Source organism: Giraffa tippelskirchi, chromosome 5, assembly GCF_054371585.1.
Source record: "Giraffa tippelskirchi isolate mGirTip1 chromosome 5, T2T-mGirTip1v1.2.pri, whole genome shotgun sequence".
Lineage (NCBI taxonomy): Eukaryota > Metazoa > Chordata > Mammalia > Artiodactyla > Giraffidae > Giraffa > Giraffa tippelskirchi.
The window spans coordinates 93,445,749-93,473,516 of record NC_137279.1 but is presented as its reverse complement, the minus strand read 5'-3'; the positions used below and the strand labels follow the sequence as shown (position 1 = coordinate 93,473,516).

General features: G+C 51.2%; 2 protein-coding genes across 18 annotated transcripts in view; one reads left to right on the top strand and one right to left on the bottom strand.

Annotated features, from left to right (window-relative positions):
- The first annotated feature begins 741 nt into the window (after positions 1–741).
- On the top strand, positions 742–6,313 carry RXFP4 (relaxin family peptide/INSL5 receptor 4). Its single transcript, XM_081494438.1, has one exon. It carries the CDS (start codon positions 4,955–4,957, stop codon positions 6,068–6,070), a length of 1,116 nt encoding a protein of 371 aa, XP_081350564.1. The 5' UTR covers positions 742–4,954; the 3' UTR covers positions 6,071–6,313.
- Positions 6,314–9,727: 3,414 nt separating this feature from the next.
- ARHGEF2 (Rho/Rac guanine nucleotide exchange factor 2) overlaps positions 9,728–27,768 on the bottom strand; it is a 51,802-nt gene continuing 33,761 nt past the window's right edge. For 10 of the 17 annotated variants that reach the window (XM_081494206.1, XM_081494212.1, XM_081494208.1 and 7 more), the window contains 21 exons: positions 25,386–25,530; positions 23,194–23,261; positions 22,791–22,854; positions 22,014–22,140; positions 21,677–21,786; positions 21,381–21,527; positions 20,654–20,904; positions 20,322–20,447; positions 19,894–20,011; positions 19,447–19,695; positions 17,799–17,875; positions 17,152–17,321; positions 15,350–15,417; positions 14,018–14,218; positions 13,511–13,630; positions 13,313–13,380; positions 13,136–13,171; positions 12,879–12,929; positions 12,230–12,676; positions 11,813–11,996; positions 9,728–11,186 (listed from right to left, as the gene is read on the bottom strand). In XM_081494206.1, coding sequence (XP_081350332.1) covers positions 11,113–11,186; positions 11,813–11,996; positions 12,230–12,676; positions 12,879–12,929; positions 13,136–13,171; positions 13,313–13,380; positions 13,511–13,630; positions 14,018–14,218; positions 15,350–15,417; positions 17,152–17,321; positions 17,799–17,875; positions 19,447–19,695; positions 19,894–20,011; positions 20,322–20,447; positions 20,654–20,904; positions 21,381–21,527; positions 21,677–21,786; positions 22,014–22,140; positions 22,791–22,854; positions 23,194–23,261; positions 25,386–25,530 — 2,901 coding nt within the window. In that variant the 3' untranslated portion in view covers positions 9,728–11,112. Of the gene's footprint in view, positions 11,187–11,812; positions 11,997–12,229; positions 12,677–12,874; positions 12,930–13,135; positions 13,172–13,312; positions 13,381–13,510; positions 13,631–14,017; positions 14,219–15,349; positions 15,418–17,151; positions 17,322–17,798; positions 17,876–19,446; positions 19,696–19,893; positions 20,012–20,321; positions 20,448–20,653; positions 20,905–21,380; positions 21,528–21,676; positions 21,787–22,013; positions 22,141–22,790; positions 22,855–23,193; positions 23,262–25,385; positions 25,531–25,746; positions 26,237–26,756; positions 26,961–27,768 lie in introns of those variants that run through there. The other 7 variants (XR_014054917.1, XR_014054919.1, XR_014054921.1 and 4 more) reach the window with 3 other exon arrangements.

Below are 27,768 nucleotides of genomic sequence, written 5' to 3'. Positions count from 1 at the left end.
AATAAAGTTGCTGTGAACACTGGTGTACATGGCTTCATGTGAATATGTACTTTCATTTTTCTTGAGTAAATGCCTAGGAAGAGAATGACTAGGACATATGAGGTGATGTTTAACCTTTTAGAAAGTGCCAAATTGCTTTACAAAGTGATTATACCATTTTACATTCCTATCAGCAATGTATGAAAGTTTTGGTACCCTACTTCTTCACCAGCAGTTGGTATGGTCAGTTTTTTTTATTTTTTTATTTTTTTCATTTGAGACATTCTAATCAGAAAATAGTACTATTCTCACTGTGGCTGTATTTTTCACTTCCCTGGGGGGCTAATGATGTTGAGTGTCTTTTCATGTGTTTATTTGCTATCCCTGTATCTTTTTTGATGAACTATCTGTTCAAATCCTTTACCCCTTTAAAAAAATAAGGTGGTTTTCTTATTATCAAATTTTGAGAATTCTTTAGATATTCTAGATATGTCTCTTTATAAATTCTGTAATCTGCAAATGTTTTCTCTTAGTCTGTGGTTTACCTGTTCATTCTCTTAACAGTATTTTTCAAAGACCAGAAGTCCTAGGCTTGTGGTTGCCAAGGGGGAAGGGGTTGGGGGAGGGATAGATTGGCAGTTTGGAATTAGCAGATGCAAACTATTCTATATAGAATGGATAAACAACAAGGTTCTACTGTGTAGCATAGGGAACTATATTCAATATCCTGTAATAAACCATATGCAAGAGAATATGAAAAAGGATATAGATGTTATATATAACTGAATCACTTTGCTGTACACCAGAAACTAACACAACATCGCAAATAAAGTATACTTCAAGAGGGCACTTCCCTGGCTGTCCAGTGGTTAAGACTTCGCCTTCCAATGCAGGGAGTGCAAATTCAATCTCTGGTCAGGGAGCTAAGACAGAAGCAACATTGTAACAAATTCAAAAGCGACAAAAGAAAAAAAAAACCTCTGATTTTAAATAAAGTATATTTCAATAAAAAATAAACTGAAAAAAAAAAAAAAAACCAAGAGCAGAGTTCTTCATTTCAATGAAGCCCAATTATTCACTTTTTGCAGTTACAGACTGTGCTTTTGATGTTGTATCTAAGAACTTTTTGCCTAACCCAAGGTCATAAAAATTTCTCCTTTGTTTTCTTTTAGAAGTTTTGGCATTTTAGGTTTTATATTTAGATCTATGATCCATTTTTGAGTTAATCTTTGTGCATGGTGCGAGGAAGGGATCGAAGTTCTCTCATGCACACTTTTTAATGTGAATATTCAGTTGTTATAGAACCATTCGTTGAAAAGGCTATTGTTCTTCAGTGACTTGCCTTTGCACTTTTGCCAAAAATCAGTTGACTGTAAACAGGTGGGCCTATTTCAAGACTCTCAATTCCATGGATTTGTATGTCTGATACAACCTTTTGCTGATACCACGTTGCCTTGACTACTGCAGCTTTATCTTGGAATTGAGTACATGAGTACTCCAACTTTATTATCTTCTTACTAAATTGTTTTGGCTCTTTTACAAAACCATTTGGCTATTTGCTTTTCCACATGAATTTTAGAATCAACTTGTCAGTTTCTCTTTGCAAAAAGCTGCTAGAATTTTGACTAGAATTGCATTGACTCTACAGACCCATTATGAGGAGAATTGACAACTTATTATTGAGTCTTCAAACTCATGAACACAGTATGCCTCTCTATCCATTTATTAAAATCTAAATTTCTCTTAGCAGTCATTTGTAGTTTTCAATATACCAGTACTGTCATCTCTTGTCAGATTTATCTCTAAGATTTTTATTTTTTATTTTTGATGCTCTAGCAGCTTCATCTTAATGTGGAAAACAAGAGATGGATCACCATCTCTGCTTTTGTAATTTTTCTGTAAATATAAAGCTATGCCAAAATACAAAGTTGAGAGAAAAAATAATTCTTTGCCTTGGGGAAAAAAAAAAAAGTTGAGAGAGAGCGACAGAGATTGGTTCAGAAGTTTGGTAAAGAACCCACTTGCCAATACAGGAGACATAAGAGCCATGGGTTCAATCCCTGGGTTGGGAAGATGCCCCAGAGGAGGGCATGGCAACCCACTTCAGTATCCTTGCCTGGAAAATCCCATGGACAGAGGAGCTTGGCAGGCTACAGTCCACACATAGGGTTGCAGCATCGGACGTGACTGAAGCGACTTAGAACGCACACTCCTACTTCTGCCACTTGGCAGTCCTCCAAGCAGCTAGTCTCTGTTTGCTTTAGTTCAGTCGCTAAGTCTCTGTCTCCACCATAAATACAGATGCAAAGATTCCTTCTCTTTATGTTTTGTGGGCAAAGATCCATTCTCTTTATGCTCTGTGGAGGGATAACACAGTCCTGTCCTCCTTCCCCCCCAGTTCCTCTTTCCTAGGCTTTGGAGTGCGGAACAGGGATGTGGGGTTGAAAAGACACGTGGACTGCACAAGGGGAGGGCATTCAGGTGACTAAGGGGAAGGCCCAGATGTTATAAGTCCGTTTTATGGAAGGGAGACTCTGTGATCCGCCACTGCAGGTCCTTGGATTCTGAGATTGAAAAGGGGGCTGGAAAAGAATGGCTCTGGAGAGTAATATGAACATGAGAGATGGAAAAATCATTTTTACTGAATCCAGTTCCTCCTCCTCTCTCAGCAGTTGTGGGTGACAACCACTGAAAGTGGAGTTGTCACTATCCCTCTGTGCATATCCCGCTGCTGTTTTCCTTGGGGCTTCCCAGGGGCAGGGTCTGGCACTCTAGAAAGGGAAGAGATTAGAGGTGGAAAGAAATGCCCAAAGGGTTTTGTGATGTATTGGAAAGAGCTAGAGTCTAGCAGTCAGAAGATTTTATCTCAAATCCTGACTCTGACACTACTTCCTGGTGCTCTTGGGCAAGTCACTTTCACTCTGAGTTGAACAAGATGATGTAAAAGATCCCACCCACCTCAAAGAGTTTACTGTATTTCATGAGGAGAGGGATCATGTAATGTTTTCGTCTCCCCAACATCTAGCACAATGCCTGGCGTTTCTTAATAAGTGTTCAAGAAATGCTGTGATTAGTGAATGAGTGGATGGATCAAGGAGTGAACCAACAAGATACTAAAATGAAAGGGCCCAAAGGGAAGTTCTTAAACTCAGTCAGTTGGTGGCACCACCTCTCTATATAACCACAAGGGAGTGTTGCTAGTCTCAGACCAAGGGAAAGGATTTAGATTAGAAACACATAAAGTTAAAAAAAAAGAAATGATCAGAGGACCAGATATTTCAAATGGAAAGCAGAGCCCTGAAACTGACCCAGCTTCTGTTTTCCAAGTCGAGGGACAATAGGTCCCACGCATTGAAAGACATAGTAGCTGCCAGATCAGCAAGGTGAGGGAGGGAGTAATTAACACAAAGTCACACAGGGGCAGTCCCTGAGGCTGGGAGGCAGCCCCTGGGGCTCACCTGAACTTGGGCTGGGCACCCTCTTCACACCCATCCCTTGCCAGAGAACCCAAACATCTGGGCACCCATTCTGAATCTCTTTCACCCCTGGGTTCAGGGTTCATCAAACCCCACTGCTGATTATCCTGAAAGGGTCCCTCTCCTCCCCCATTACTCAAGGGAACTGAATGTCAAACATCTTAATTAATGGGCAGAGGGCAAGAAGGTGGTTGAATATTTTTGAAAAAGCCTCATTCTTCCTACCCCTCACCCCTATCACAGCAAATTCTACACCAGGTAAGGACACAGGCACAAAAGGGGAGGGCCCACAGAAGCACTCACCCCGTTTAGCACTGAGATCATGGGGAGACAGGATGAGGCATGGTGAGGGTATATCTCAGCATCCACAGCTCTGAAATGGGGTTTGGGGGTTGGAGGAGACAGTGGGGGTTACTGCTAACCTCTGCCTCCACAGATTAGAGCAGGGAAGGGGGAAATGGCCGTGGGAGTGAAAGAGGTTAGCAGGACTTCTTAGCAGGAAGAGAACTGAGGGCATGCCCCAGGCCTGCTCAGGTCCTCAGAGGCTGCAGTAGGGAGGGAACAGGAAGCTGTGACTTCCTCTCCCCTTTTCCTCCCTGCCCTTAACCTCAAGGTCACTGGCTGCTGCAGTGAATTCCAACCTGTTTTAGTTGGCATTGTTCCCCAGGCACAATGATCATAGCTGCTCATTATAAGAAGGGAGTAACTTGCTCCCTCCTGCCACAGATGCCCCCAACTTTTCCTTTGAAATAATATTCATTCACATTCATGCAAATAGCCATGTACAAAGGGCTTTTTCACAGGTGTTATCTCATTTTGTCACACCATTCTGTAAAGCAGAGACTTTTATCAGAAAATTTTAAGCAAGGAAACTGAGGCTCAGGTGAGTAAAGTAATTCACCCACAGTCACACAGCGAGCAGGGAGAGCCCTGGGACTCCAGAACCTCTCCTCTTTCAGATACTATTCTGATTCTCTGCCTCTGTGCACGCTCCCAGGCCCCTTCCTCTGGGCCCCAAGGGAGCACTTTCTGCAGAGAAGGGGGCCCCTGAACACCAGAAGTAGAGAGGGGGCTCCAATTTGGTTCCTGTTACCCCTGAGATGGGGTATTTATGGCCTCTTCCTGGAGTGGAGGTGTGGGGCTGCCCTCCATAGTAGGATCATTCTCCCTTCCCCCTTCCCTCTCTTCCACATGGGGCTCTACACACAGAGACACACACATGCACACATGCACGCACACATTTGTGCCAACGTTCACTTCTCCCCCACCTGCCCCACCCACCACCAAAACCAACAAAGAGGAAGGCTGTCTTGTCTGTCCACAGCCCGCCTCCTGAGGTGTGGGCGTGGGCTGGGTCTCCAGGCAGCTAGAGGCCCTGAGAGAAGCAGACAAGTGCTCAGATCCACAGCATCCTGCTGAGTGCCTTAGGTGCGCCCTGCCAGTCTGGTAGACACTCGCTGGCCCCTCCACCCAGCACCACTGACGTTGGATGCCCTGCAATGCCCACGCCCAATACCTCTACCCCCCTGCCCGCTTTCTGGGTCAACGCCTCTGGAGGCAGCGTGCTGAGTGCTGATGATGCCGTGATGCCTGTTGGATTCCTAGCCCTGAGGGTCTCAGTTGCCCTGGCCTATGGGCTTGTGGGAGCTGTCGGCTTGCTGGGAAATTTGGCCGTGCTGTGGGTGCTGGGTAACTGTGCTCGGCGAGCCCCTTGCCCACCTTCTGACACTTTCGTCTTCAACCTGGCTCTGGCAGACCTGGGGCTGGCACTCACCCTCCCCTTCTGGGCAGCCGAGTCAGCACTGGACTTCCACTGGCCCTTCGGAAGTGCCCTCTGCAAGATAGTCCTAACGGCCACCGTCCTCAACATCTACGCCAGCATCTTCCTCATCACAGCATTGAGTGTCGCCCGGTACTGGGTGGTGGCCATGGCTGCGGGGCCAGGCACCCACCTCTCGCTCTTCTGGGCCCGGGTGGCCACCCTGGCCATGTGGGTGGCAGCTGCTCTGGTGACAGTGCCCACAGCTGTTTTTGGGGCCGAGGGCGAGGTGAGTGGCGTGCGCCTGTGCCTGCTGCGTTTCCCCAGCAGGTATTGGCTAGGGGCCTACCAGCTGCAGAGGGTGGTCCTGGCCTTTACGGTGCCACTGGGCATCATCACCACCAGCTACCTGCTGCTGCTGGCCTTCCTGCGGCGGCGGAGGCGGCGGGACAGCAGGGGCGTGGCCCAGTCCGTCTGCATCCTTCTGGCCTCCTTCTTCCTCTGCTGGTTCCCCAACCATGTGGTCACTCTCTGGGGTGTCCTGGTGAAGTTTGACCTGGAGCCCTGGGACAGCACTTTCTACACCGTCCACACCTATGTCTTTCCCGTCACCACCTGCCTGGCGCACACCAACAGCTGCCTCAACCCCGTGCTGTACTGCCTTCTCAGGCGGGAGCCCCGGAGGGCCCTGGCAGACACCTTCAGGGACCTGCGAGCAAGGCTGTGGCCCCAGGGTCAGGGCTGGGTGGAACAGGTGGCCCTAAAGGAAATGGGCAGGGGGTGGACAGAGAGCACCCCTCAGGAGGGTGGCCTTTCTACCATGCCCACCAACCTGGACAAAGGGACACCTGGGTGAAGGGGGCAAGTTAAACCCCCTCCTCTTTCTGGTTATCTGCCAAGTGCAGGATCCACGCATCCTAGGGAAAGAGAGGTTGGCCTCTCTGCCTTGATGCAATGCCCTCAAGGAAAGTCTGATCTTTGATCCCCAGCTCTGGCTGTGGGGAAAGGCAGGCGGCCAGGACCCAGGTCTGGGCTGGGTACGACCAAGCCAAAGTCTTCACGTGGCAATGGGAATCTAAGAATAAACCTCTGGATTATCCACAAAGTGTCTGCACCTTTCATCTCAGTTCCACCTCCAGGTCAGTGAGGCCAAAAGGATTCTTTGCCCCTTTTCTGCCTTCTGTGAGAATTCCCAGGAAAATTTCCCTATGGGTTCTAGACTATCTCCCTCTATCTTCTCCATCTTCCCTCCCTCACCTCAAATGGGGTGTACCCTTGTCCTTCTCTGGTGCTGAGGCCGAACATGCCCTCCTCCCTTGGCCATCTCTACCTTCTCACCATCTCAGTAGCACCCATAGAAACTTGGTGCCCACAGACACCTCCGAGGCAAAAGATGTAGTTCCCCCTGCTGTCTGCAGGATCTTGCCGGATCCCTATCTCCAGCCAAGCCTGGAGTGCAAACCTCTGCTGCTGGCTGGGAGTACCTTCTCTCTCCTTAAATCAAGATTTGGAGGAAAAAGTGAAGATAAGGACAAGCCAAGGACATGGGTGGGCATAGGGAGGTGAGATTCAGAAAGGGGTTGGGAGAAGAGGAGGCTGAAGGTGCGGATGTGCTGCGCTCAGTTGTGTCCAACTCTGCGATCCCATGGACTGTAGCCCACCAGGCTCCTCTGTTTGTGGGATTTCCCAAGCAATAATTCTGGAATGGGTAGCCACTTTCTTCTCCAGGGGATCTCCCCGATCCAGGGATCAAAACTGTGGATTCTTCACCACTGCACCACCTGGGTACCAGGATGAAAGTGCAGAAAAAGAGGTGCTAGTCTTCCTCCTGTCCCACGTTCTTAGCTCAGAGCATCAACTCAGGTGTCAGAACACCTGGATTCACCTCCTAGGTCTGACACTAACCAGCTGAGGGACCTCAGTAAGTTAAATACTTCTCTGTACCTGTTTTCTCAACTTAAGTTGGGCTGTTAAGGATTTAATGGTGACTGGAATAGCTATTCTTACACTCCACGTGGGCTTACCAGGTGGTACTAGCGGTAAAGAACCCGCCTGCCAAAGCAGGAGACTTGAGAAATATGAGTTTGATCTCTGCGTCGGGAAGGTCCTGTGGAGGAGGGCATGGCCACCCACTCCAGTATCCTTGCCTGGAGAATCCCATGGACAGAGGAGCCTGGTGGGCTAGTCCATAGGGTCACAAAGAACTGGACATGACTGAAGTGACTTGGCATGCACACACACCCCATGTAAAATGGAAACAGAGATAAGAAAAAGGAGGAAATAAGCGGGGTGACTGGGAGACAGGGACTGGAAACCATAAAGGTCTTTTCTGAAATTTTTACAAGTTCTGGAGTGAAATTAAAGTCACAAAAGGAAACGAGTGAGGGGGTGGCCCCTATTAAAGGTGTGCACTAAAGGGAGGGGTTCCCCTTTGGTTTCTATATCCATATATCCATAGATTTGCAGCAAAGATAACAGTCAGCCATCAGAAGGGACTTTCGAGGTTGGGAGCAGCCCTTGGAAAGGAGGGAGGTGGCAGAGGGAAAATGGAGTGGAGTTTCCACTGCCATTGCCCCATCCCACGTTCTAACAGGTCTTGTAACCCAGGAGGACCCTGGCCCCTCAAGATCCCAGGACAATAGCTGGGCACAGCGCCTCCCAAGTGCACGGAGCTACCTCTGGAAGGGGCACCTCCCTCCTGCACCAGCTCCATCCAGTTGCTGAACAGAAGAGGCTCTAGAGTCACCTAATTCACAACATATTAAGCCATGCTAAAGAGATTTAATTAGCCTCTTGATGTTTAATTTCCTCTCTTTGATAATGTTTAAACTGGTATCAAAACTCCAGATCTGTTCCCAAGCCAATTCAGGATGGAAAATCCTCCCCCGCTCAAGTGCCCCTCTTCCCACCCACCCCCTGCAGCTCCTCCAATGGCCCTGTTGAGGCTCCGGATATTGGCTCCTCTGGGGGCATCAGTGCTTTATGGGTTTTATGGGACCCAGAGGTAAATATTGACAAAGTTTAAACAGGTCCAAGTCAGAGGTGAATGAATGCATGCAGACCCACCCTTAGGGATGGGAGATGGAGGGGACGGTGCAATGGAAAGGAGGCACTACTGTGGCAGGCTGGGCTCTGGAGCACAAGCCTGACAGCTCTGAAACTGCCAACAGGAGCGACAGAGTGAGACTGTTCCCAAAAATGGGAACAGAGAGGGGACAACTGACAGAATGGTGAGAGATGTGACATGGGGACTAATCTCAGAAGAACTGCCATGTCAGAGAAATTCGTGTCATGTTTTGGGATCGAGGATGAGGAGGGGGTTTCAGTCCAAGGATAGCAGGAGGGACAGCAAAGCTGTCCTGTGAGCTGTGAGCTTCTCCGAACTCAAGCTCTGGGCTCTGTGTCTCCAGGCTCCTGTTTCCTTCCGACCAGCATCCTTCACTGGACCTGTGAGAACCCTGGAGGAGCCTGCCTTCCCTTTCTGGTGGTCTTTGGATGCTAACATTCCCCTGCTCTGCCTTTACAGCGCTGGGTCCCAGCTGCTGAACCATGGGCCAGTGTGTTGGAAACTTGGCGGTCTGGTGTGTTTCGGCAGAGAAACTCAGGAGGGGAAGTGGGGGACTGCAGCTAGGACTGGCCCTTCCCTGGCTGCTCTCCTGGCCTGGCAACCCTCTGCAGCCAGGTTTCCTTGTCTATAAAATGAGAACAATTTTTACCTCACAGATTCTCTGATAGATGAGAAAGCACCTTGTCAAGGCCAGATGCCAAAAGATGAGAATTACAGGAGTGGAGGGTGCTGGCCGCTCCCCTAAGCCTACCCACACCCCATGTGATTTCAATTCCTCTTTCCAGCTGAGGTTGTGAGCCCCATTCTGCTCATCTTACTCCATGGGCTCCAACGGAGGTCTATGCACTCTGCCAGCATTTACAATGGCACCCCACTCCAGTACTCTCGCTTGGAAAATCCCATGGATGGAGGAGCCTGGTAGGCTACAGTCCACGGGGTCGCTAAGAGTGCGACACAACTGAGCGACTTCACTTTCACTTTTCCCTTTCATGCACTGGAGAAGGAAATGGCAACCCACTCCAGTATTCTTGCCTGGAGAATCCCAGGGACGGCAGAGCCTGGTGGGCTGCCGTCTGTGGGGTCGCACAGAGTCGGACACAACTGAAGCGACTTAGCAGCAGCAGCGGCAGACTCTCTTAGCTCCCCTCCCCCATAGCCCCAGAGCAGGCTATTAACCAGAAACAGGAAGCAAAAAGTTAACCAAAAATAAGAACTGAAACCTACCTAATCGCTCACTGCCTCTCAAAATGCAAAGGGCAAATGAGCAGCTCCTATGAGGGGAGAGGGGAACTGTCTTAAAGAGTTTACCCCAGGGTTCTGACATTGTGAAGAACAAGGGCAGAGTGAGGGCTGAATCTGAGGGGAGATGCTAAGGGGAACTGCAACTGTGCAGAAGGGGAGGGAAGGGGGCAAGAGGCTGATGTAATTCTGAGCACGGCATGCAAATGAGATGAAAACAGGTTTTTTTAATATTGGAACCCCCCAAGAGCCACTGGAACCTAAGTGCCCCTTCATTTTTATCCTTGTATTTGTGAGTGTCACAGACGACAACAAAAACAGGTTGGCACCAGTTTCTTCTGTTAGTGCCCTGTGTCCTCAGGGAGGTAGTCGCCCCTCCTGGGAGAGGAAGAGGCTCCTTTCGGAGGAACACAGGGCCCTCCCTGGCTGTCCTCATCACCCGCATCCTCAGAACTCGCAGATATTAACAGACAGCACTTCCTGGGGTTCCAGGACTTTAATTTTCCCTGCTTTATCCCCCCCCCCACTTTCCTTTTTGTTCCTTTTTTAAAAATAATCAAATTGGCAGAAAACTGGCTGGGGCTGGTGGCCACTGGGCAGGGGGGATCCATTGAAAAATCCCCCAAATTCACACTGAAGTTTCAGGTCATGGTTGCTGAGGTGGGGGGTGAGGTCAGGGTTTGGAGAGATTTCCCAACTCACCCTAGAACTGTTTTTCCAAATGACTGGGGAAGAGGTCAGAATGGGGCCCCCCATCACTATGGATGAGTGGAGAAGTCAATGCTCCCCCCATCCCTCAAGTTCTTCAGAGATTTAGAGATAGAAGGCTGCAATTTCTAATTGCCTACAATCTTCTCTTAAAAATATAAAACACGTGCAGTTGGCTTTGGTACAAAAAAAAGAAAACAACAACAACAAAAAAAACCATTCTGGTCCCTGTGAGTTTTTCCCCTCACCACCCAACAAACCATTATGGCCACCTCAACCTCTATTCCATCAACTCTAGGAAGCCAGGTTAAGTCCCTGGGGTTTCCAAAGAAGACAGAGAGAAGGGAGAACAGCAGTAAGAGGTTGAGGGGAAGGGGAGAGGGACATGGCCCTGACCACAGCCCTTCCTGAAGGGGCAGCAGGGTCTTATGGCTGCAGCCTCTCCTCAAAGATGGGTTTTGCTCAGGAGGGGTGTCAGGGCTAGAACCCAGCAGCTGCATGGTTAAGCCTGAATAAACCCCAGTAGTGTTAAAGGACAAGGCCCCCTGATCCCTATGGCTTGGTTCCCATGTCCCTGGTCCTCTAAATCTCCCCTCTCCCTCCATAACTAATAAACAATAAATAAATAAATTTTCCTAAAGTAGAGGGAAGAAGGCATGAAAAATTGGCATCGCAGTGTAGCTTCTAGATGCCACCAGGGGGCACTGTGGCCTAATTCCCCCAGCTTCCTAAATGGGCCCCAGGTATCCAAGGATACCAAGAGCTGGCAAGGACAGTAAGCAGTTCTTTCAAATGTTCACTCATCATTGGCAGATTGGAGTCCCCAAGGTTTGCCTCCCTCAGTAATGTTCTTCAGGGGACACCGGGTGGGGGGAGGGGCCCCCTTAGCTCTCGGAAGCTACAGGTTCCCCATCTCGGCTCTCAGTCTCTTCCGGGATGTCCTGCATTCGGGTGAAATCTGAAGGAGGAAGGGGCAAAGTCAGTGAGTGAACAGAGGCTCCTATGATCAGCTGAACCCCTACATGGATGCCTCTCTGTCTGTGGGCTGAGCAGCTCAGAGAGCTGGGAGGGATGGCAGAGGTCTATAATCCCTGGGTGATGGGAAAACTGTCCACAAAATAATGGATCCATACCTTGGTATCTTGCTAAATATATGGAGATACAATATGGTTAATAAGATACAAAATATTTTAAGATGAGTATTATATGAAGTTACAGTAGCTTCGGGTTATTCTGTATTTCCTGAGCCAACTATAAGAACTTGGAGGTCTTTGACACTTTTTCACTGTGAAAATGTATTTCTGCTTGAAAAGGTTGGGAATCATGGACCTACTGGAGCAGAGGCCCCTACGTTTTCTGCTTCTGAGAGATCCACTACCTGTTTACCGGGAGGCAAGACTTCCTGTCCTTGCTTCCTGCACTCTGGGTCCGTCCCAAGAGTGACTGTGGACCTCAGTGGTTGGTTAGGGACCATCCTAAACGTTCCTGTGCTTTACGATGCAGGCTCCATTTGGAAACTACAGCCCAAAGGTCTGTACCCAGGTTGCACCCCATTTCTAAGCCATGTCTTGGCCAGGACCTCACCTCGTGGACTATGGGGTGGAGACAGACGGCTGCTACCCTCCTCCTCACTGCCGGTGTCAGGGTCACTGCTATCTTGCAGCCGCTCGTCAGGGCTGCCCAGCTCCTGCCTCTCTCGATCCTCAAAGGGTCGATGGACGGAGCGAATAGTCACAGGCAAATCCAGGCGGTCGTGGCCTCGGCTGGGCTATGGACAGCAGGCGGAAAAAGCAAGAGGTCCGGGAATGAGCAGTGTGAAAACTTGACTCTCAGTACATCTACCACTGCTGATTTCTTTCTGCACCTATCGAAATTGTTCAGCCCTCCCATCAGTATCCTAATATCCTTCAAGTCTAATTCCTGATTTCATTTGGCCTCTCAGATTCTCTCCTGGACCCTGATGTCCACCCCAGGTTAGTTCACTACTTCAGGCGTCCTTACCTGTGGGGGTGTGAAACTCAAGTACAGGGCATCACCAGCAGGGAGGCTCCGACGCCGCGGATCCAGAGGCCGGCGGGCCCAAGGGGCCTCAGCCAAGAGTGGGGGTTCCGTGTGGCCCAAGGCGGCCAGCTGCCTGCGAGCCTCCTCGGCCTCCCGCTCCAGCAGGGCACGGGCCTGCTCGCTCTCCCGGAGCCGGGCTTCCAGGCTGCCGGCCTCAGTCGCACGCTCCTCACCGAGCCGTCGGCAGCGCCGCAGTTCCTCCTGCAATAGCGCATGTTGCCGCTGCAGCAACGCCAGTTCCGTAGCCTGCTTTTCAGGAGCTGCAGGGACACTCCCAGCTCTGCCAGCCTCCCCATCCCGGGAATTGGCTCTGGTCAGCTTCTCCCGCCGCTCGGGACCCTCAGGGAACCGGGCTTCCATCAAAGTGTCTTGCTGGGCCACAGCCGCCTGGGGGTGGAATGGAGATGAAGGGGTGTATCAGAATCCCATTTCTTCTATCCCTCACTCCCCAGGGTCCAGGTTGTGAGTCCCATAGAGCTCGAATCAGAGGAAGGCTTAGACAGGCCTATTAGGATGGTTCTGCCCTAGCTAAGTGGGCAGCTCTGGCCTGGCCCCTCCCATTCCCATTGGAGCCCCTGCCCTCACTGACCTGTAGGCCATGCAGAAGTCCGTAGAGATTGACCAATCTCTGCAACGCTTCCTAAGGACAGAGGAGAGAGGGGGAAAGAGTCCAAGCTTCAGGATGGGAGAACTGACCAGAAGTTGAATAAGTGTGGGTGTGGGGACAATAAGACTGCAGGTATTTTGAGGTGTATACAGCAACCCCCCACTCCAAACTGGTCTCCAGTTTCTCATCCAAGAGTAACCCCTCTTTCAGTCTCCCATACCATCGCAAGCCCATCTCACCTCCTGGGGAGATCTCAGCTGATTTCCATTTCGATCCTGCAGAAATGGACAAGGATGGGGCATCAGCAGACACACAAGTCCCTGGTGCCTGTCCCTGATAGCTCTGTGTCAAGGGTCTATAGGCCAGCAGTCCATTTCCCACCCTCTAGCTAAGTCTTGACACCTCCCAAAACCCACCTTCTGGCTGGAGTCTGAGTCGGCTCTGCAGAGCTCAATGGATCCATTGAAGGTTCTGGCCTCACCGTCTATTGAGAAGGGGAAAATGATGCACCGGCCTTGCTCCCCCAGCACCCTGACACCACTCAGACCTTGGTATCACCCCATTATCTTTAACTCCTCCCACCTGCTGCCGTGGTCCCCTACCCTGACACTCACTGGCAGTGACTCCAGGACTTGTGTTACCACCGCTATCTGATTCCATGGGCAAGGATGGTTCCCGGGGTGTCAAGAGCAGCTCCACTCCAGGCCCTACCAGCAGGTCTTTCAGGCCCTCCACTGTGTAGAAAGAAGAAGAGGTGAGGACAGAAGGGACGGAATTCTGCAGGGGGTGGGAGGGGCTGCCATTCACTCAGTTCACAGGACATGCAGGCATCTAGGGAAATGCCCCCTGCACAGGTAATGGGGTCTCAGTGACACCACCACATACGAGGAAAAGGTCATTAAAGTGCCCAGGGGTGTGCAGGATATGCAAGGACATGCAGGATGAGAGGTGGCAAATAGCAGCAAGGGCCATCTTCCCCCGCCATTCCTGGCATCCAGCACCCAACAGGCACTCGGGGGAGTTACGGACTATGGCATAGACATCCCCCTTGTCTAGCCACGTGTCCCTATTGTGTGATGGTGAAGAGGTGAGTCCAGATTCTTCCCCAGAAGCTCCCTCACCCTCACGGATGGCGTCCTGCAGTAGCCGCTCGCCACGAGGGGACTCAAGGGACTCAGAGCGGAAGAGGCCCCTGGGCAGGGTGGGCAGGGGCACCCCGCTGCCGCCATCCTCTTCCACCTGGAAGTGGGTCATCTCGGCAAACAGCCCAACCTTCTCCTGCAGCAGCTCCACCAGTGCCCGGTCTTTCTGCTGCAGCTCCACTGTGGATGAGAAACAGGTGAACACCCAGAAGAGCCACTAGTAGTGGAGGGGCAGCCCCAGGGACGAGGAGCCAGGTATGGGCAGAGCGGCAGGACTGCATTTTGGGTTTTTTTTGGCATTTATGCAAAAGAAAAGAACTTTTGTGGGGGGAGGGAGTAACACATGCACAGTTGTTTTCAAAACGAAAGTAAAACAATGTGTGGCGGGAACAGGAGGCTGCCCACCAGTTTCCGTCTCCCCACTTTCCTTTAATCAGAGAAGGTGTGCGAGTTTCATCTGGGCGTATGGCCGCCCAGCTACGCACCATTTCCCAACCTGCCTAGCAGTTAAGACGTTGCCACGTGACTAAATTCTGACCAATAGATGGGAATGTCTTCCTGATCCAGCCTTAAAAGAAATGAGTATAAACTCTCCTTGTCCTCGACCCCTCCTTGCTAACTGGGATGCAGATGTGAGAGCGGAAGCTGGAGGGGAGATGTGGACACAGAGATGGGGAATCTTCATGACCAAGAGGGCACAGTTGCACTACCGCCCTGCACTTCCCACTTCTGGACTGTTATGTGGAGAGAAATAATCTACCTCATGTGACCAACTGGGTTTTGTTGATTTTTTTGTATAGCAGTTGGATCATACCCCCAATTAACATACAGATCTATGGTAGAAAAGTCAGTATCTTAATCCTGTTATTCCTAGTTTCCCTTCCCACAGTATAATATCCTCCTAGAGATAAGGCACACATATACACAAAATGCATGGCACATATCTATCCCTAATATTTTCACACTAGTGACAGCATATACTTCACAGTGTTTTAAACCTTGCTCTTCTCACTTAACTAAATGTTTTGGTTGTGGATCTACATCGGCCCTCATACAGCCACCTCACTTTTAAGATAGTATTCCCCTGTGTGGATATATCATATTGATAAATTATTTAAACAAGCTCTGTGGGTAGACTTACTGTTTTTTGTTTGTTTTTTGAAAACGTCATGTAATTTTTTTTATTAAACTTTTTATTTGGTATTGGAGTTTAGCCGATTAACAATGCTGTGATAGTTTCAAGTGGACAGCTAAGGGACTCAGCCATACATATACATGCATCCATTCTCCCCCAAACTCCCCTGGACTTACTCTTGATACGCCGGAGGTAAGCCTCATCCTCTGTCTCAATCAGGGGGAAGTCCTCCCTGGATGGGCATCTGGAGGGATCACAGGTTGGGTGGGGTTTGGGGAAGGAAGCTAGGTTACACAACAGGAATCTGCCTTCCCTCCTTCCCAAACGTGCTCTATACTTCCCCGATAAGACTCATCAGCTCCACACCCTAGCTTTATCTGCTCTTGACCCTCTCCTTTTCCTAGCACTGATGATCTCCATCTACTTGCCAGTACCTCTCCAAAAGTCACCCAGAAAGGCAGCGTAGTGCAGAAGGACAACTACAGGTTTTGGCATCAAGCACACTGGGCTCAGATTCTGGCTCCACAATTTACCAGGTGGTAACCTCTCTATTTCTTCATGTGAGAAACAGGGATGATATCTTCCTCATAGTTTTTTTTTGGGGTGAGGATTAAATGAAATAATGTACTAGTGCTTTGAACGTGGCATAAGCTCAATAAAACAATTATCATGAATAACGTTTTCACAACTACAAATATTAACATTATTAATAAAGAGGCCACTCTAGATGTACTGTCAATGGGATAGGAACTTTGGTCTTGTTTTCCCAGAACAGGTAATTTCATATTTTTGTACAAATTTCTGAAAAATTTGTTCAAAAGTCTAAATTGTAGAAGTGAAAAAATACATATATAGGTTTAAATATTATAAAGTAGAGAAGAATCCATTCCCTGAAAGTTAAAAGAAAAAAAAAAATCATAAACATCCTAATTGAGCTTATTTTTCAGGCATTATTCTTGAGGATGCACTTTCTTTTCTTTTTTCAAGTTTTATTTATTTATTTCTGGCTGTGCTGGGTCTTCGCTGCTGCACAGGCTTTTTCTCTAGGTGTGGCAAGCGGGGGCTATTTCCTAGTCACAGTGTACAGGCTTCTCACTGTGGTGGCTTTTGCTGTTGTGGAGTATGGGCTCCAGGGCGCTCAGGCTTCAGTAGTTGCAGCATGTGGTCTCAATAGTTGCAGTTCTTGGGCTCTAGAGCACAGGCTCAATAGTTGTGGTGCACGGGGTTAGCTGCTCCAAGGCATGTGGGATCTTCCCGGATCAGGGATTGAACCTGTGTCTCCCGCATTGGCAGGAGGATTCTTTACCACTGAGCCACCAGGGAAGCCTGGGAATCCATTTTCAACATTTTACATGCACTTTACTTTTTTTCTGTACTGAAGGCAGCTCTTCGTCTGAGCCACCAAGGAAGCCCCTTTACTTTTTTTTTATCACAACAGACACATACTCAGATCTGATGTGTGTCCAACAGAAGCCAAAGATTTGCTGCTTTAGCACACAAAATGATTTCTTTCTAGCCTCTATCGTATGGAGTTTGTTTGAGTCTTGCTCCTCTGATCACTAGTATCAATGCTTTCATTATCCTCTTTTTCTTTTTTTTTCATTATTCTCTTTTTCATTCATTTTTAGAAAATGAAGGTAAAAGACAATACAATCCAAATAATGGCCCACTGCCTGCAGACTAAGATGTTAATGGAGGTGAAACTGTACTGCTGGCTGGCAGGCATGCCAGCACATGCCAACTTAAAGTATTCCTTTGGCTTGTCAGCTCATGGTGCATTCAGAAGGTGGTTGGGGTTGTCATTGTAGAAAATGCAACTTTACCGGGCAAGAGAACATAGATGACCTTGCCTGCCTTGGGCCATCTTGTCTCTCTCCTGGCCTCTCCTTCCACTTCTGAACCCTGGGTTCTGTTCCCTGGGAGTGCTGTGGTCCGGGGCCCCAAACTGCAGGAACCACAAGTCCATGCACGCACTCACACTCGCACACTCTGCTGAATGACGCGTATCCAGATATTCCGGTCATCCCGGGATGCCGTGTGGACCTCATACATCTCAGGGGGTGCCGCACTGATCAGAAACATCCCTTTCTCCTGGTTGGCGATGTCCCGCACGATGAGATTCTGCAGTGACACCACCGAGGGCTTGTCCTGCCAATCGGGGTACAGGAAGGATTAAAGCTGGGAATCCTGACCCCTGGATATTTGAGTCTTCAGTCCTTCTGGAGTACCCAAAGGACTGAAGAGTCAGCCAAGAATACAAGTTAAGAGCCCAGGCTCTGGTGCCAGCCAGAGTGGACTTAGAAACGTTTGTGACCCTTGACAATTTAATTAACTTTAAGCTTTACTTTTCTCATCTACAAAAAGAGGATAATCATGTGCCTTCCTGACATGTGTAAAAAAAGTGGCTGCATATAGCAAACAATATGTGTTTGCTCTTCTTATTTCTCCTGATCATATTTATACACGTTGGCTCTTCTTATTTTTCCTGATTATATTATGGTAATTGTTACAATAACAGCTATTTGATGTTGGAGGATTTCAGGATTCTTTCTGGCCGGGGTATGAAATTAAGAAGGGTCTGAAACACTTGTCTATGCCGAGAAAGAAGAAGGTGGAAGGTCTCACCAGGGCAGGAAAGATGTACTTCTGGTCCTTCTCTTGGAGAAACACCAGCACATCTGTCATCAGCAGCATGAGCACATCTGGCAGGAGGATGAAGGCAGGAGAAGAGTCAGCATTAGAGGCTACGAGCAGCTGTTTCCCTTTCCCCAACCTCTCTCCCTCTGGTTGTTTCCTCCACCTTTGCAGAGCTCCCGCCTCTCCCCATTCTTACAGCTCAGAAATGGTGGGAGGTGGGGGGAAGAAAGCATGTGTCATTAGATAAAACAGTTTCTTGGGCTAGAAATGCCTATAACCAATCACCCAGTGGCCTTGAATAAAAGCCTCTTTATCCAATGAATGCAGGTTCCTTAACCTGTGGTCTACAGACACCTAGGATGTCTACTATCAGGCTTCAGAGGCTGTGTAGATCCTCTGAAGTTCCATAAACAATTTTTACATATTAATCTATCACACGTGTGTTTTTCTGTGTGAAAGGGTCCAGAATTCTTGTGAGGGTAAAACAATTCCCAGAGCCTTTCAGTTCCATGTTATACAACTAACTAACATAAGATCTTTTTGGATATTTGGTCTAAGATTCCCCCCACCACAGCATATTCCCCACTTCTTATTTTGTGCTCCATGGGGAAGGGAACAGTTGGGTTCCTTATTCATTTCTGCCACTGTTGAACAATCCCAATCTCCTTTAACAACAGCAGGCCCTGCTTTCATTTTCCTTTTCTGCCCCACGTTCCAGGCTCTCACATTCTACGGGGTCCTGTGCTTTAAGACTTGGGAGAGACAAAGGTCAACCCATGAAAGTCAGATGTCTCAGTCAAGAAAACACACATTCATCCTCTGCCCTTGGAGATCTTTCTAAGTTATGGGCACACAGAAGGGGAGGGCTTTTGCTAAAGGCTTCAGAAATAAAGCTCTTCAGCCTTGCTATTTTTAACCCCCCCATGGTTTATATTCTTAGCTGCTGCGTGGGAGGGACGGGAAGGAGAGAAAGGGATGGAGGAAAGTGGCTGGCAAAGCCTGCCAATACTCAAGCCTATGGAGTGGGGACTTCATGACACGGGTCAGAGGTGCAGGCACACTCTGGCCTCAGGTAGCATTCCTCACTCCTAAAGCTGAGGTCTGCAACTCTTTTGCTTTGATTTAGGTAGGCAAGTCTTGGCCAGTACAGCCTGGGAAGAGAGGCTGGGACAGTGTGCCCCGCCCCCAACACACCTTCCTGCAGTCTTTTCTCTTCTCCACTTGGCCCACTCTTCCCTGGGCTCCGCCCCCTCCAAGGGCCTTCCTCAGCTGTGTTCCCAAAGTGCCTGCCCATTCCCCAGCCCTAGTGGCTGGGATTCCAGCTGGTAGAACCAACTACCCAGGTCTAGTCCTCGAATCCTGGAATTTCTCTGTTTTTCTCATCAAAATCGGTAGCTTTCTGGGCACGCGAGGACCAAAGGAATGAACAAATCCTGACAACGAAGTCCTTGTATCGCCCATGAAATTAAATCCAGAATTCTGACTTTTGTTACAACTGAGCTCACATATTTTCTTCCCACTGGGTCTCACCCTGGGGTCTAGGGCTACATTAAAAGAGGTCCTACAGGCTTGGAGGCGTCTCCCTCTTTATATCTGGCCATGGACTCTTGCCTGATCTGCCGAGCTCTCCACTGACCTTTGAAGCGCCCAGTCGCCGTCTTCCAGAGCAGGCAACCATCGTGGATGAGCTTGCGCCGCAGGAGCTCCTCTCGGCCAAAGGGGCCCTTGCCAGGAACCGGGGCCTGGGCCCGAGGGTCCATGCGGTTGTAGATCTCCTGCAGGCGGGCCCCTTTCTCCAGCTCGTGCACATCCTGGTCTACGTTGGACAGCAGCTCCTTCACCAGCCCCAGGGCCGTGGTTAGGTCCTGGCGCTCCTCCTCCATCCCTGACACCGAGGTCGGCGTGAGGAAGGGGTGGCCCAGCCAGCTTCACGCCAGCCCCCATCCCACTGATCTCAATCCCGCCTTCAGAGGCTGCCCAGGGTTCCATATCTGACCCTCTTCCTCCCGGTGGTTGTCCAGGGCCATTCCTCACCCATGACAGCCCTCTCAAGTCCTCCTCCCTTCTGGACTCTCCCTCTCACCGTGGGAATGCTGCAGGATGCGGTTGATGAGCACCGGATACTTGGTGATGCGCTGAGTCACTAGCAGAATGCACTCTTGTACCCCGTGCCGCTTCAGCACCGCCGAGCGGGTCACTTTCTACAAAGCGAGAGTCAGGGCTCAGGGCCAGAGGGGGACCCGAGGGGAGGGCAACAGAAAGGACGCTGGACTTGGAGCCTAAGCCCTGGTGCCGGCCCGCACTTGGTCATTTACCTCATGCCAGTTGGCGTAGGTTAATGACTCTGGAAAATGGGGCTGACAAGGTTACAGGTTTACTGTGAGGACCCAAGGAGCGAAAGCATTCGCTCTACCACTCCGAGGGTCTATAGATGGAAACACGAGCAGCTGTGTCCACTAGGGCTGAGGCACTAGAGGAGGTAGAGTGTGGGTCTTGGAGAGGTTTGCTTACTCGGATGAACTGCTGGAAGCGTTTGTCTCGGGCATACAGCTCCTTATAGAGTTTTAAGGCCTTGGTGTGGCGGCTACAGAACTCTGAGTAGGTCTTCCGCATCTGCTCTGAGCTGGGACCTGAGAACTATAAGTTGGGGGAGCAAGGCTGGTTCAGCATGTCCCCCAAAGTCACATCTCATCCCCAATGCCCTCTCGCCTCCTGCCAAACAGGCTGGTTTCCTGCCTCTCCAGCTCTCTCTGCCCCACTCCCCAGAGTCTGGAGATGAGAAATGCCCACTCTAGTCACAACCCCGCCCAGGACTGCTGCCCAGGGGTCCTGGCTTTTCTCACCTGGCTGATGAGCAGGTCCCCCAAGCGATGGATAACGAAGTTCCGGGTGCTGCCAGGGCACAGGGCCTGGCGCCGGCGATCCAGCAGCTGGCTGAGGAAGCGCGTGTGGATGTCAGTGAGCTCGTCCACACAGGGGAACAGGCCCTGGACCACTCCCGGCTCTAGCTGCAGCTCTTCCAGCATGCCCGTGCGGAAGAGGCGGGTCATGATCTTCAGTGTCCGCACGTGGTGTAGCTCTGTCTGGATCAGCTCTGTGGGGACGGTGGAACACCTGGCTTGGCTACAATTGGTGGGGCCAAGGCTGGAGACCTCAGGCTCATGAGAGGTTTCCAACTTCCCTTCCAGGCTAATATTCTGCATTATTATGATCTTAGATCATTTTTCTAATCATTTATCTTTATGCCTTGCCATCTCAAGGCATAAAGGCAAGAACTATGTGTTCCCTACATGTCTAGGCTTCCCATAGTGCCCAGCACAGAGCTGGGCATGGAATGGGCAGAGAGGAAAGACTAAGAGCTGATTGGAAGGAAGGGATTAAGAAGGGCCTTGGAGGTCAACAGCCCCAAAAGGTGGGGACCTCATAGCTACTTATGGGATCTCTGGCAGGGTCTTGAAGGCCAATGGGATAAGAGGAAAGTGTCTTGAGAGGTAAGGGCTGGCAGAGGAAGTACACAGAGAAATAGGACCAGTGACAAAAGAGAAGTCCGGGGTGGGCTTCCTGGCTCACCATAGATGACATCCTGCTGCTTCATCACCTCCTTTTTATGCTGCTGTAAGAAGCTGCTATCCACTGCAAGGCTCCAAGAATCAGCTGCAAAGTCCTTCTCATCCATCTCAAAGTCACTCATCAGCTCGTTGTAGATCACCTCGGCACCTGGACGCGAGTAGGGGAAACGACTCAGACCCCAATTCTCTTCCCTGGGTCCCGGGCCCTTCTCCAGATCCTTTTCCACCCTGCCTTTCCCAGGCCAGCTCCCGCCCGCCCCTCACGCCTGGGTCTCCCCCAGGTCCAGGTGTGATCACCTTCATCAATGAGGGATTCCACCGACAGTGTCCGATTCCGCATGTTGAGGGAGTCCGTGGACTGTGAGAGGATCCGGCGCAGCCCCAGGGGAGACTCATCATTGAAGTGTCTGAGGGGAGTGGAGCCTGGCTGCATCACCCGACTGACTCAGGCGAGAGATCCCTTCCCAGGTGGGGGAACCAAGGTGGGATCCCAGAGGCAGTCACCCCAAGGTCTCCTTACCTGTCTATCATTCTGAACTCAGGGATGGGAAGGACCTCTCAGCCCCTCCCCCCAACCTGTCTCCACCGCCTCACTCTGCCTGCCCAGTTCTCCTGTCCCCAAGTAGAGGCTCACCCAGCAATGTTGGTGGTGGAGACGCTTTTGGCTAAAGACAAGGAGGAGCGGCCACGGCGGGAGCCGAGCAGGGACTGCCGGATGTCAGAGGGGTAGATGGCTGAGCTGGGCCGCTCTCGAGTGGTAGCTGTCGGAGCGGATACCAAACAAGCAAGCCTCAAACCTGGTGCCTTCCCAGGATTCAAGCCTCCTAGGCTCCTCGACTAGAAGGGAGGCCTCCTCTCCCACCCCACCTTTAGCCCAGTTCTAGTCAGAGAAAGATGATAATAATGCTACCCATACACTTGTGCAATACTTTTAATGGTTACAAAGAGCTTTTCTTATCTCTTCCCCACCACAAGCCTATAAGCAAACTGCAGCTCAGGATGGTGAACAGACTTGTCTGGGGTGACTCAGCTGGTGGCTGAGCACAGACTCAGACTCTAGTCTTCCTGACTAAGCACCCCGCTCTTTCTGTCTCACCAGATCTTTCTGAATTGGCCCTTAACAACTTCTGCCAACATCCCCAAGTGCCATGTAAATAACTTATCATAATAATATAAAGTGTGAGCAGGCTCAGATGACCAGTCATCCTAAGCCTTCAACCTCATTTGAATTCTGCTGTCCTGCCCCTAGGCCCACGGGTTTAGATCTCCCTTGTGGCCCTGCCATCAGCTTCCAATCGAAGGGAGGAAGATGCTGTGCCAGGGAATGACCTCAGGGGGGCAGCAGAGCCCATGGGCCTAGAGGCCTGGGGGTCTAGGGTCCTACAGCGGCTCCTGCACCCTCACTACTCACTCTTACTGCGAAGTGAAACAGACTGCAAGGCAGTGTTGTTCTTCAGCAGGGCAGCTTTCTGTTGCTGTGAGACAGAGAGCAAGAGAGACACCAAGAACAGCTGTCACCCGAGGGTCACCTCCATAGGCCCAGGACAGGAGCTGGGTGGCTGGTCCCCTCGGGAGAAAGCTGGCTCGATGGCTAAGGGCATCAGGGTAGCTGAGCCCAGTGCCAAGGGGATGTGTCTAGAGCAACAAGCTGGCCCCCTCTAGCGGGGCCTGAGGCCTAGGGTGGAGGGTCTGGGCTGCCCCGTGGTGAGGAGAGGGGTTGAGGAACACAGGGTGAGGAATGAATGGAAAAGGGATGAGGGTACCACACGCTCACTACCCTCTCCCCCAGCCCTCTGCCCTCCCTGCCATCTCACCTTCTGCTTGACCTTGGTACAGTTGGCGAGGGTGTCTTTACAGCGGTTGTGGATAGTCACATTGCAGGCTGGGAGGGCGGGGTAGAGAGGGTGACGGGAGGGCCGGGTGGTACAGGACAGGACACACCCACATGCAGACACCCGTCTCCCCCTGGCCACACCGTCTGAGACTTGCCCCCTCCCCAGACTCCTTGGCCATCGCCACATCCCAGTCGCTCTCCTCCCGCCTCCCCCTTCTTTCAAGCAGGAGACGAAGTGAGGAGGGATAGGTATGGACCACAATTAAGCCAGCAGGGGGATAATCCTGACTCAAAGATGACCTGTGAGGTGGACTAGAGGGAAGAAGGGGTTACTGGCTGTCAGAGATGAGCTCAAGAAGCACAAAGGTGGTTGAGAATGACAGATGGCAGAAAGGACGCCCACGGAACAGAAGGTGGCACAGAAGCAGCTGGGATGGGGGCTAGGGGCAGGGGGTGAATGAACATCCCCTGGGCAGCGAGGAGATATGCCACATTTAGTGGATCCTAGCAGATGCAACAATCCTCATCATCCAGATGAGGAACCTGTCTCCTGGAGAGCCTAAATCATTTGCCAGAGGTCCTAGTGGCAGAGCTAGGGTTTAACTCAGGGGTGTCTGCGTTCTACCTGGGGAGCCACGTGTCTGCCCGTGAACCCTGGCTAGGCCTAAGCAACGCAGAGGCTGATGGATCCAGCAGCAGAGTGGGGACTGACCATGCCTTGCCCCTGCCGGCCACGCCTGCCTGCCTTCTGTACTGCTCAGCTATGCTTGCTATGATTCCAGTCTCCCTTCTGGGCCCCGGGAGTCTTGTTCTCCAAGTAAGGCAAACCCACAGCTCCCACACTCCATCTGCTTCTTCCTCATCACCCACCCCACCTTGCCGTAGGGTAGGAGAGAAGAGGAGAGGAGGGGTAGCCATGCCTGGGTACTGGAACTACCGGCTGTCCTGTCCCTCTCCCCGATGTGCCCTCAGCCCTTGGCTGGCTCCAGCTTCCCCTCCCCCATCCAACAACACCGGAAACTCTGCTAACTCCTTCAGACAATACCCAGCATCAGGCTTACTTCCACAAATACAAGGCAAGCAGGGTGGGGCAGAGGGGCAGACAGAAGTGGGGGCTAGGGCTGCGCCCACCCCGCTGGAGCTCTCCGCTACCTCCAGCACGCAGTGTCTCTGGATCGAACCTCCGCTTTCCACCTGCTCTCAAAATAGCGTTTGCTGCCCGCCTCCCCAGTTCCCCTGGCAACGAGCTTCCAGATTGGGAATTTTGTCAGGTCTCTAGAGGGATCTAGATTGGGGTTCCCTCCTCACCCTCATAAACTCAAGTTGAACAGTGAGGAAAGAGGGAAGTCTCACTGATTCTGTCTGGGGTTCCCTGCCAGGTTCCATAGAGATTTAGAAGCTAAAGCTTCTGCTCCTCTATTCTGCAGCAGGCCCCAACACCTCCCGTCCTGCTCAAATCAGAAGCAGCTCTTTGCCATAAATCTGGGTGTGGGTGGGTGGACAGGGCGGGAGCCCTCTGTATAGGCATCTTGAGGTAGGAAGAAATCTTGGCTTATACTTAATACAAGGCTATCCTGAGATGTGGCTGAAGGTCCCTCAATATACAGATTGCTGCCATATCCTCTCTTTCTCACTACATATCAGTCGGACTAGAAATTTGAGATGGGTGTCCTTATCCCTAATCTTTCAGAGATTTAGAGATTTCAGCCTCCACCCAGTCAACAGAAAGGGAGGGGGCAAGGGGACCCTGAAGTCCTGAACACCCAGTTCGGCCCAGGAAGATCGGCAGAGCAGCTGCAAGGCTGGCAGCCTCCCATCCAGCTCCCCTATCCACCCCCCTCCCCAGACACACAACATTCCTGCTCCTTCTCCAATCAGTTCTCTGACCCTCAGCAGCTGTTCGGGGAGCTGGAGGATACCCAGTGGATGACAGCTGCAAGGAGAGCCACCCTGGCCTCCCCTCCCCCATTTCCCCCCAGTCCTGCTTGTGCCATATTCTGACCACCACTACTCCTAGATGTAAGGAAAGGGAGAAAGGGATCAAGCATCCATTTGGGGCATTTGGGGCTCAGAGACGGTGAGCCTTATGGATCCAGGGCAGAAAGGACAGATAGAAGGATCAGGGTCAGAGGGAACTGAGGCAGAGTGACATTCAGGGTCCAAAGAACTTACTTGGGCAGATGAGGGCTTCCTTGGCTGTGATGCTCTTGTTACAGGCATAGCACATGGTCATGCCCGAAACAGAGATGGTGGTGAAGAGGTGCCCATTGGTGTAGCGGGCGTCCTTGGCTTCCTTCATCTTCTCCTTTTCCCGGGTCTGCAGAAGGGGCAAGAGAGACAGGAAGTGAGGCTGGAGGATGCCAGGGTGCCTGAGAAGTAGAGAGGCAGGCTAGGGCAGAGGTGAGCGAGCAACGCCTTCCTGGGGTTGCCAGAAACACACCACTTCCTGAAGCAGAGCCTGCCGCGGCGTGTCAGAGGTGGCTGTCCAGGAATGACCAGCCATCCCCAAGGGCCGAGCTGGCCCCTGACCTACCTGGCCCCTGCGGCTGGGTTGCCTCCTGTTGCCGCTCATCTCCACGGCTCTAGACCTCCGCGTCCTCACTCCACCTCCCGGCTCTAGCTCTGCTCGCCCCCAAGCTGCTGTACTCTCTTCTCTGTGCCGGGGGAAGATGCGCAGAGAGGAGGGGAGAGCAGGCAAAGCAGAAGGTGCCAGCTCACCAGCGCTTTCAAATCTATGGGAGTTAGCTCCTCTTATAACCATGACAACCGGTGGTGGAGCCGCTGTCTCCGTGGCAGTGGCAGTCACAGTGGGGGGGGCAGGAGATCCCCTTATCAGATTGGCTGAAGGGGGCAGGATGCCTCCACTGCCACCCTCAACAGGAGGTCAGGATCCCAAACCTTAGAGGCCTCCACGTCTGCTCAGCCCAGGGACACAAGGCCTCTCTGCAGGAGGCAGCATGTCCCCTGGTAACCTCAAGGAGGAGGAGCTTGGTTTCAGTCTCTTCACTCAGCCTCTCTGGGATCTTTAAGAAAGGAAACTTGGCCATCAAGGTCTCATTCCTGGCAGGAAGTCTCTTCTGCAGTTTAACTTTTATCCTTCTCAAGCTCCCCTCCAAATCCTAGGATCACTCCCTTCTTCCTCTTCACCCAGTTAGTCTAGGAAGTCCTTTCTGGCATCCACCCTCCATCCCAGCTGCAGCATCAGTTCCTCCTGCTCTGCTCTGTCGAGATGGAGCACTCTCTGGGCTCTCTGCAGAACCTCAGAAGCAGGCGTTTCCCATCAGCTTTCTCATCTCCTGCTTCACCACCCGACCCCCACCTCTGCAGGTCAAGTCCTTCTCCTTGACCTCTTTTCTGTCCTTCCTCAAGGCCCCTGAGCTTTCCCTGAACCTGAGGAGATGAGAAGATGGGACACCGTGCTTTACACCCATTCCAGGACCCTCCTCAGTGGTCACCTCAGATCCCTGGATTTTCCCTCCACTCTTAGAGAACTGAGAGCAGCAAGCAGAGATGACAAGACCACTCCTTGCAAGGCTTTCCTACCTCTCAGAAACCGAAGAGCGAGATCCTGATGGCCGAGGGTAATGAGCCCCAAGTCAGAAGATGCTGTCTGGGGCCTGGGACAGCCAATCAAAACTCAGAGGAGAATCCACAGTCTGGACTTGGGGGTGAGGGGCCCCGGTCCTGACTCTCAGCTGAAGTCACTCTAGCAGTTAGGAGGTGGGGGAGGGGAAGAGCCGCACTGGCCTGGGGCCAGGGTGGAAAAGGGAAGTGTGGAGGGATGGTATGAGTCAACAGCACGGGGGCCAGAGGGCACTGGACTGTGGTGCCCCAACATCCCTCTCTCTCCCGCCGAACCTCAGAAGTCCCAGGTGTGTCTGATGGCGAGCAGAGCCTAGAGGACTTGAAGTCATGCCCCACCAATCACCCATTTTCCCTTTCTCCTCCCCTCCCAACCTCCTGCTCTTCCTACAACACCCTCTCCTTCCCATCCCCTGGCCTCCCACCTCTTTCCCACCCTTGCTTCTCCTCTGCTGCCCTTGGCCTCTCCCTCCCCTCCTCCTAGGCCTTGTCAAGGAAGCTTACCAACCTCTCACTCTAACCTCCCTTTTTCTATTCTGGTACCTACCTATCTGGACCACTAGAAAATTCTCTCTTTGGTCTAACCACCATGTGCCCAGCTCCAAATTACAGCTCTTTAGGAAATCTAATCCTCTTCTGAATAAAATGGCCTTATAGAACCTGGGAGACTTCCCTCATAGCTCAGTCGGTAAAGAGTCTGCCTGCAATGCAGGAGACCCAGGTTTGATCCCTGGGTCGGGAAGATCCCCTGGAGAAGGAAACGGCAACCCACTCCAGTATTCTTGCCTGGGAAATCCCATGGACAGAGCAGCCTGTCAGGCCACAGTCCATGGGGTGGCTAAGATAAGACTTAGCGACTAAACCACCACTACCACAAAGTCCAAGTCCAAACAGCTCACTGCCCTACACTCTGCCTTCTCTTCTCCTCGCCTGCTCTCCCAACCTTCTCCATGACACAAACAGAAAAGTTTGA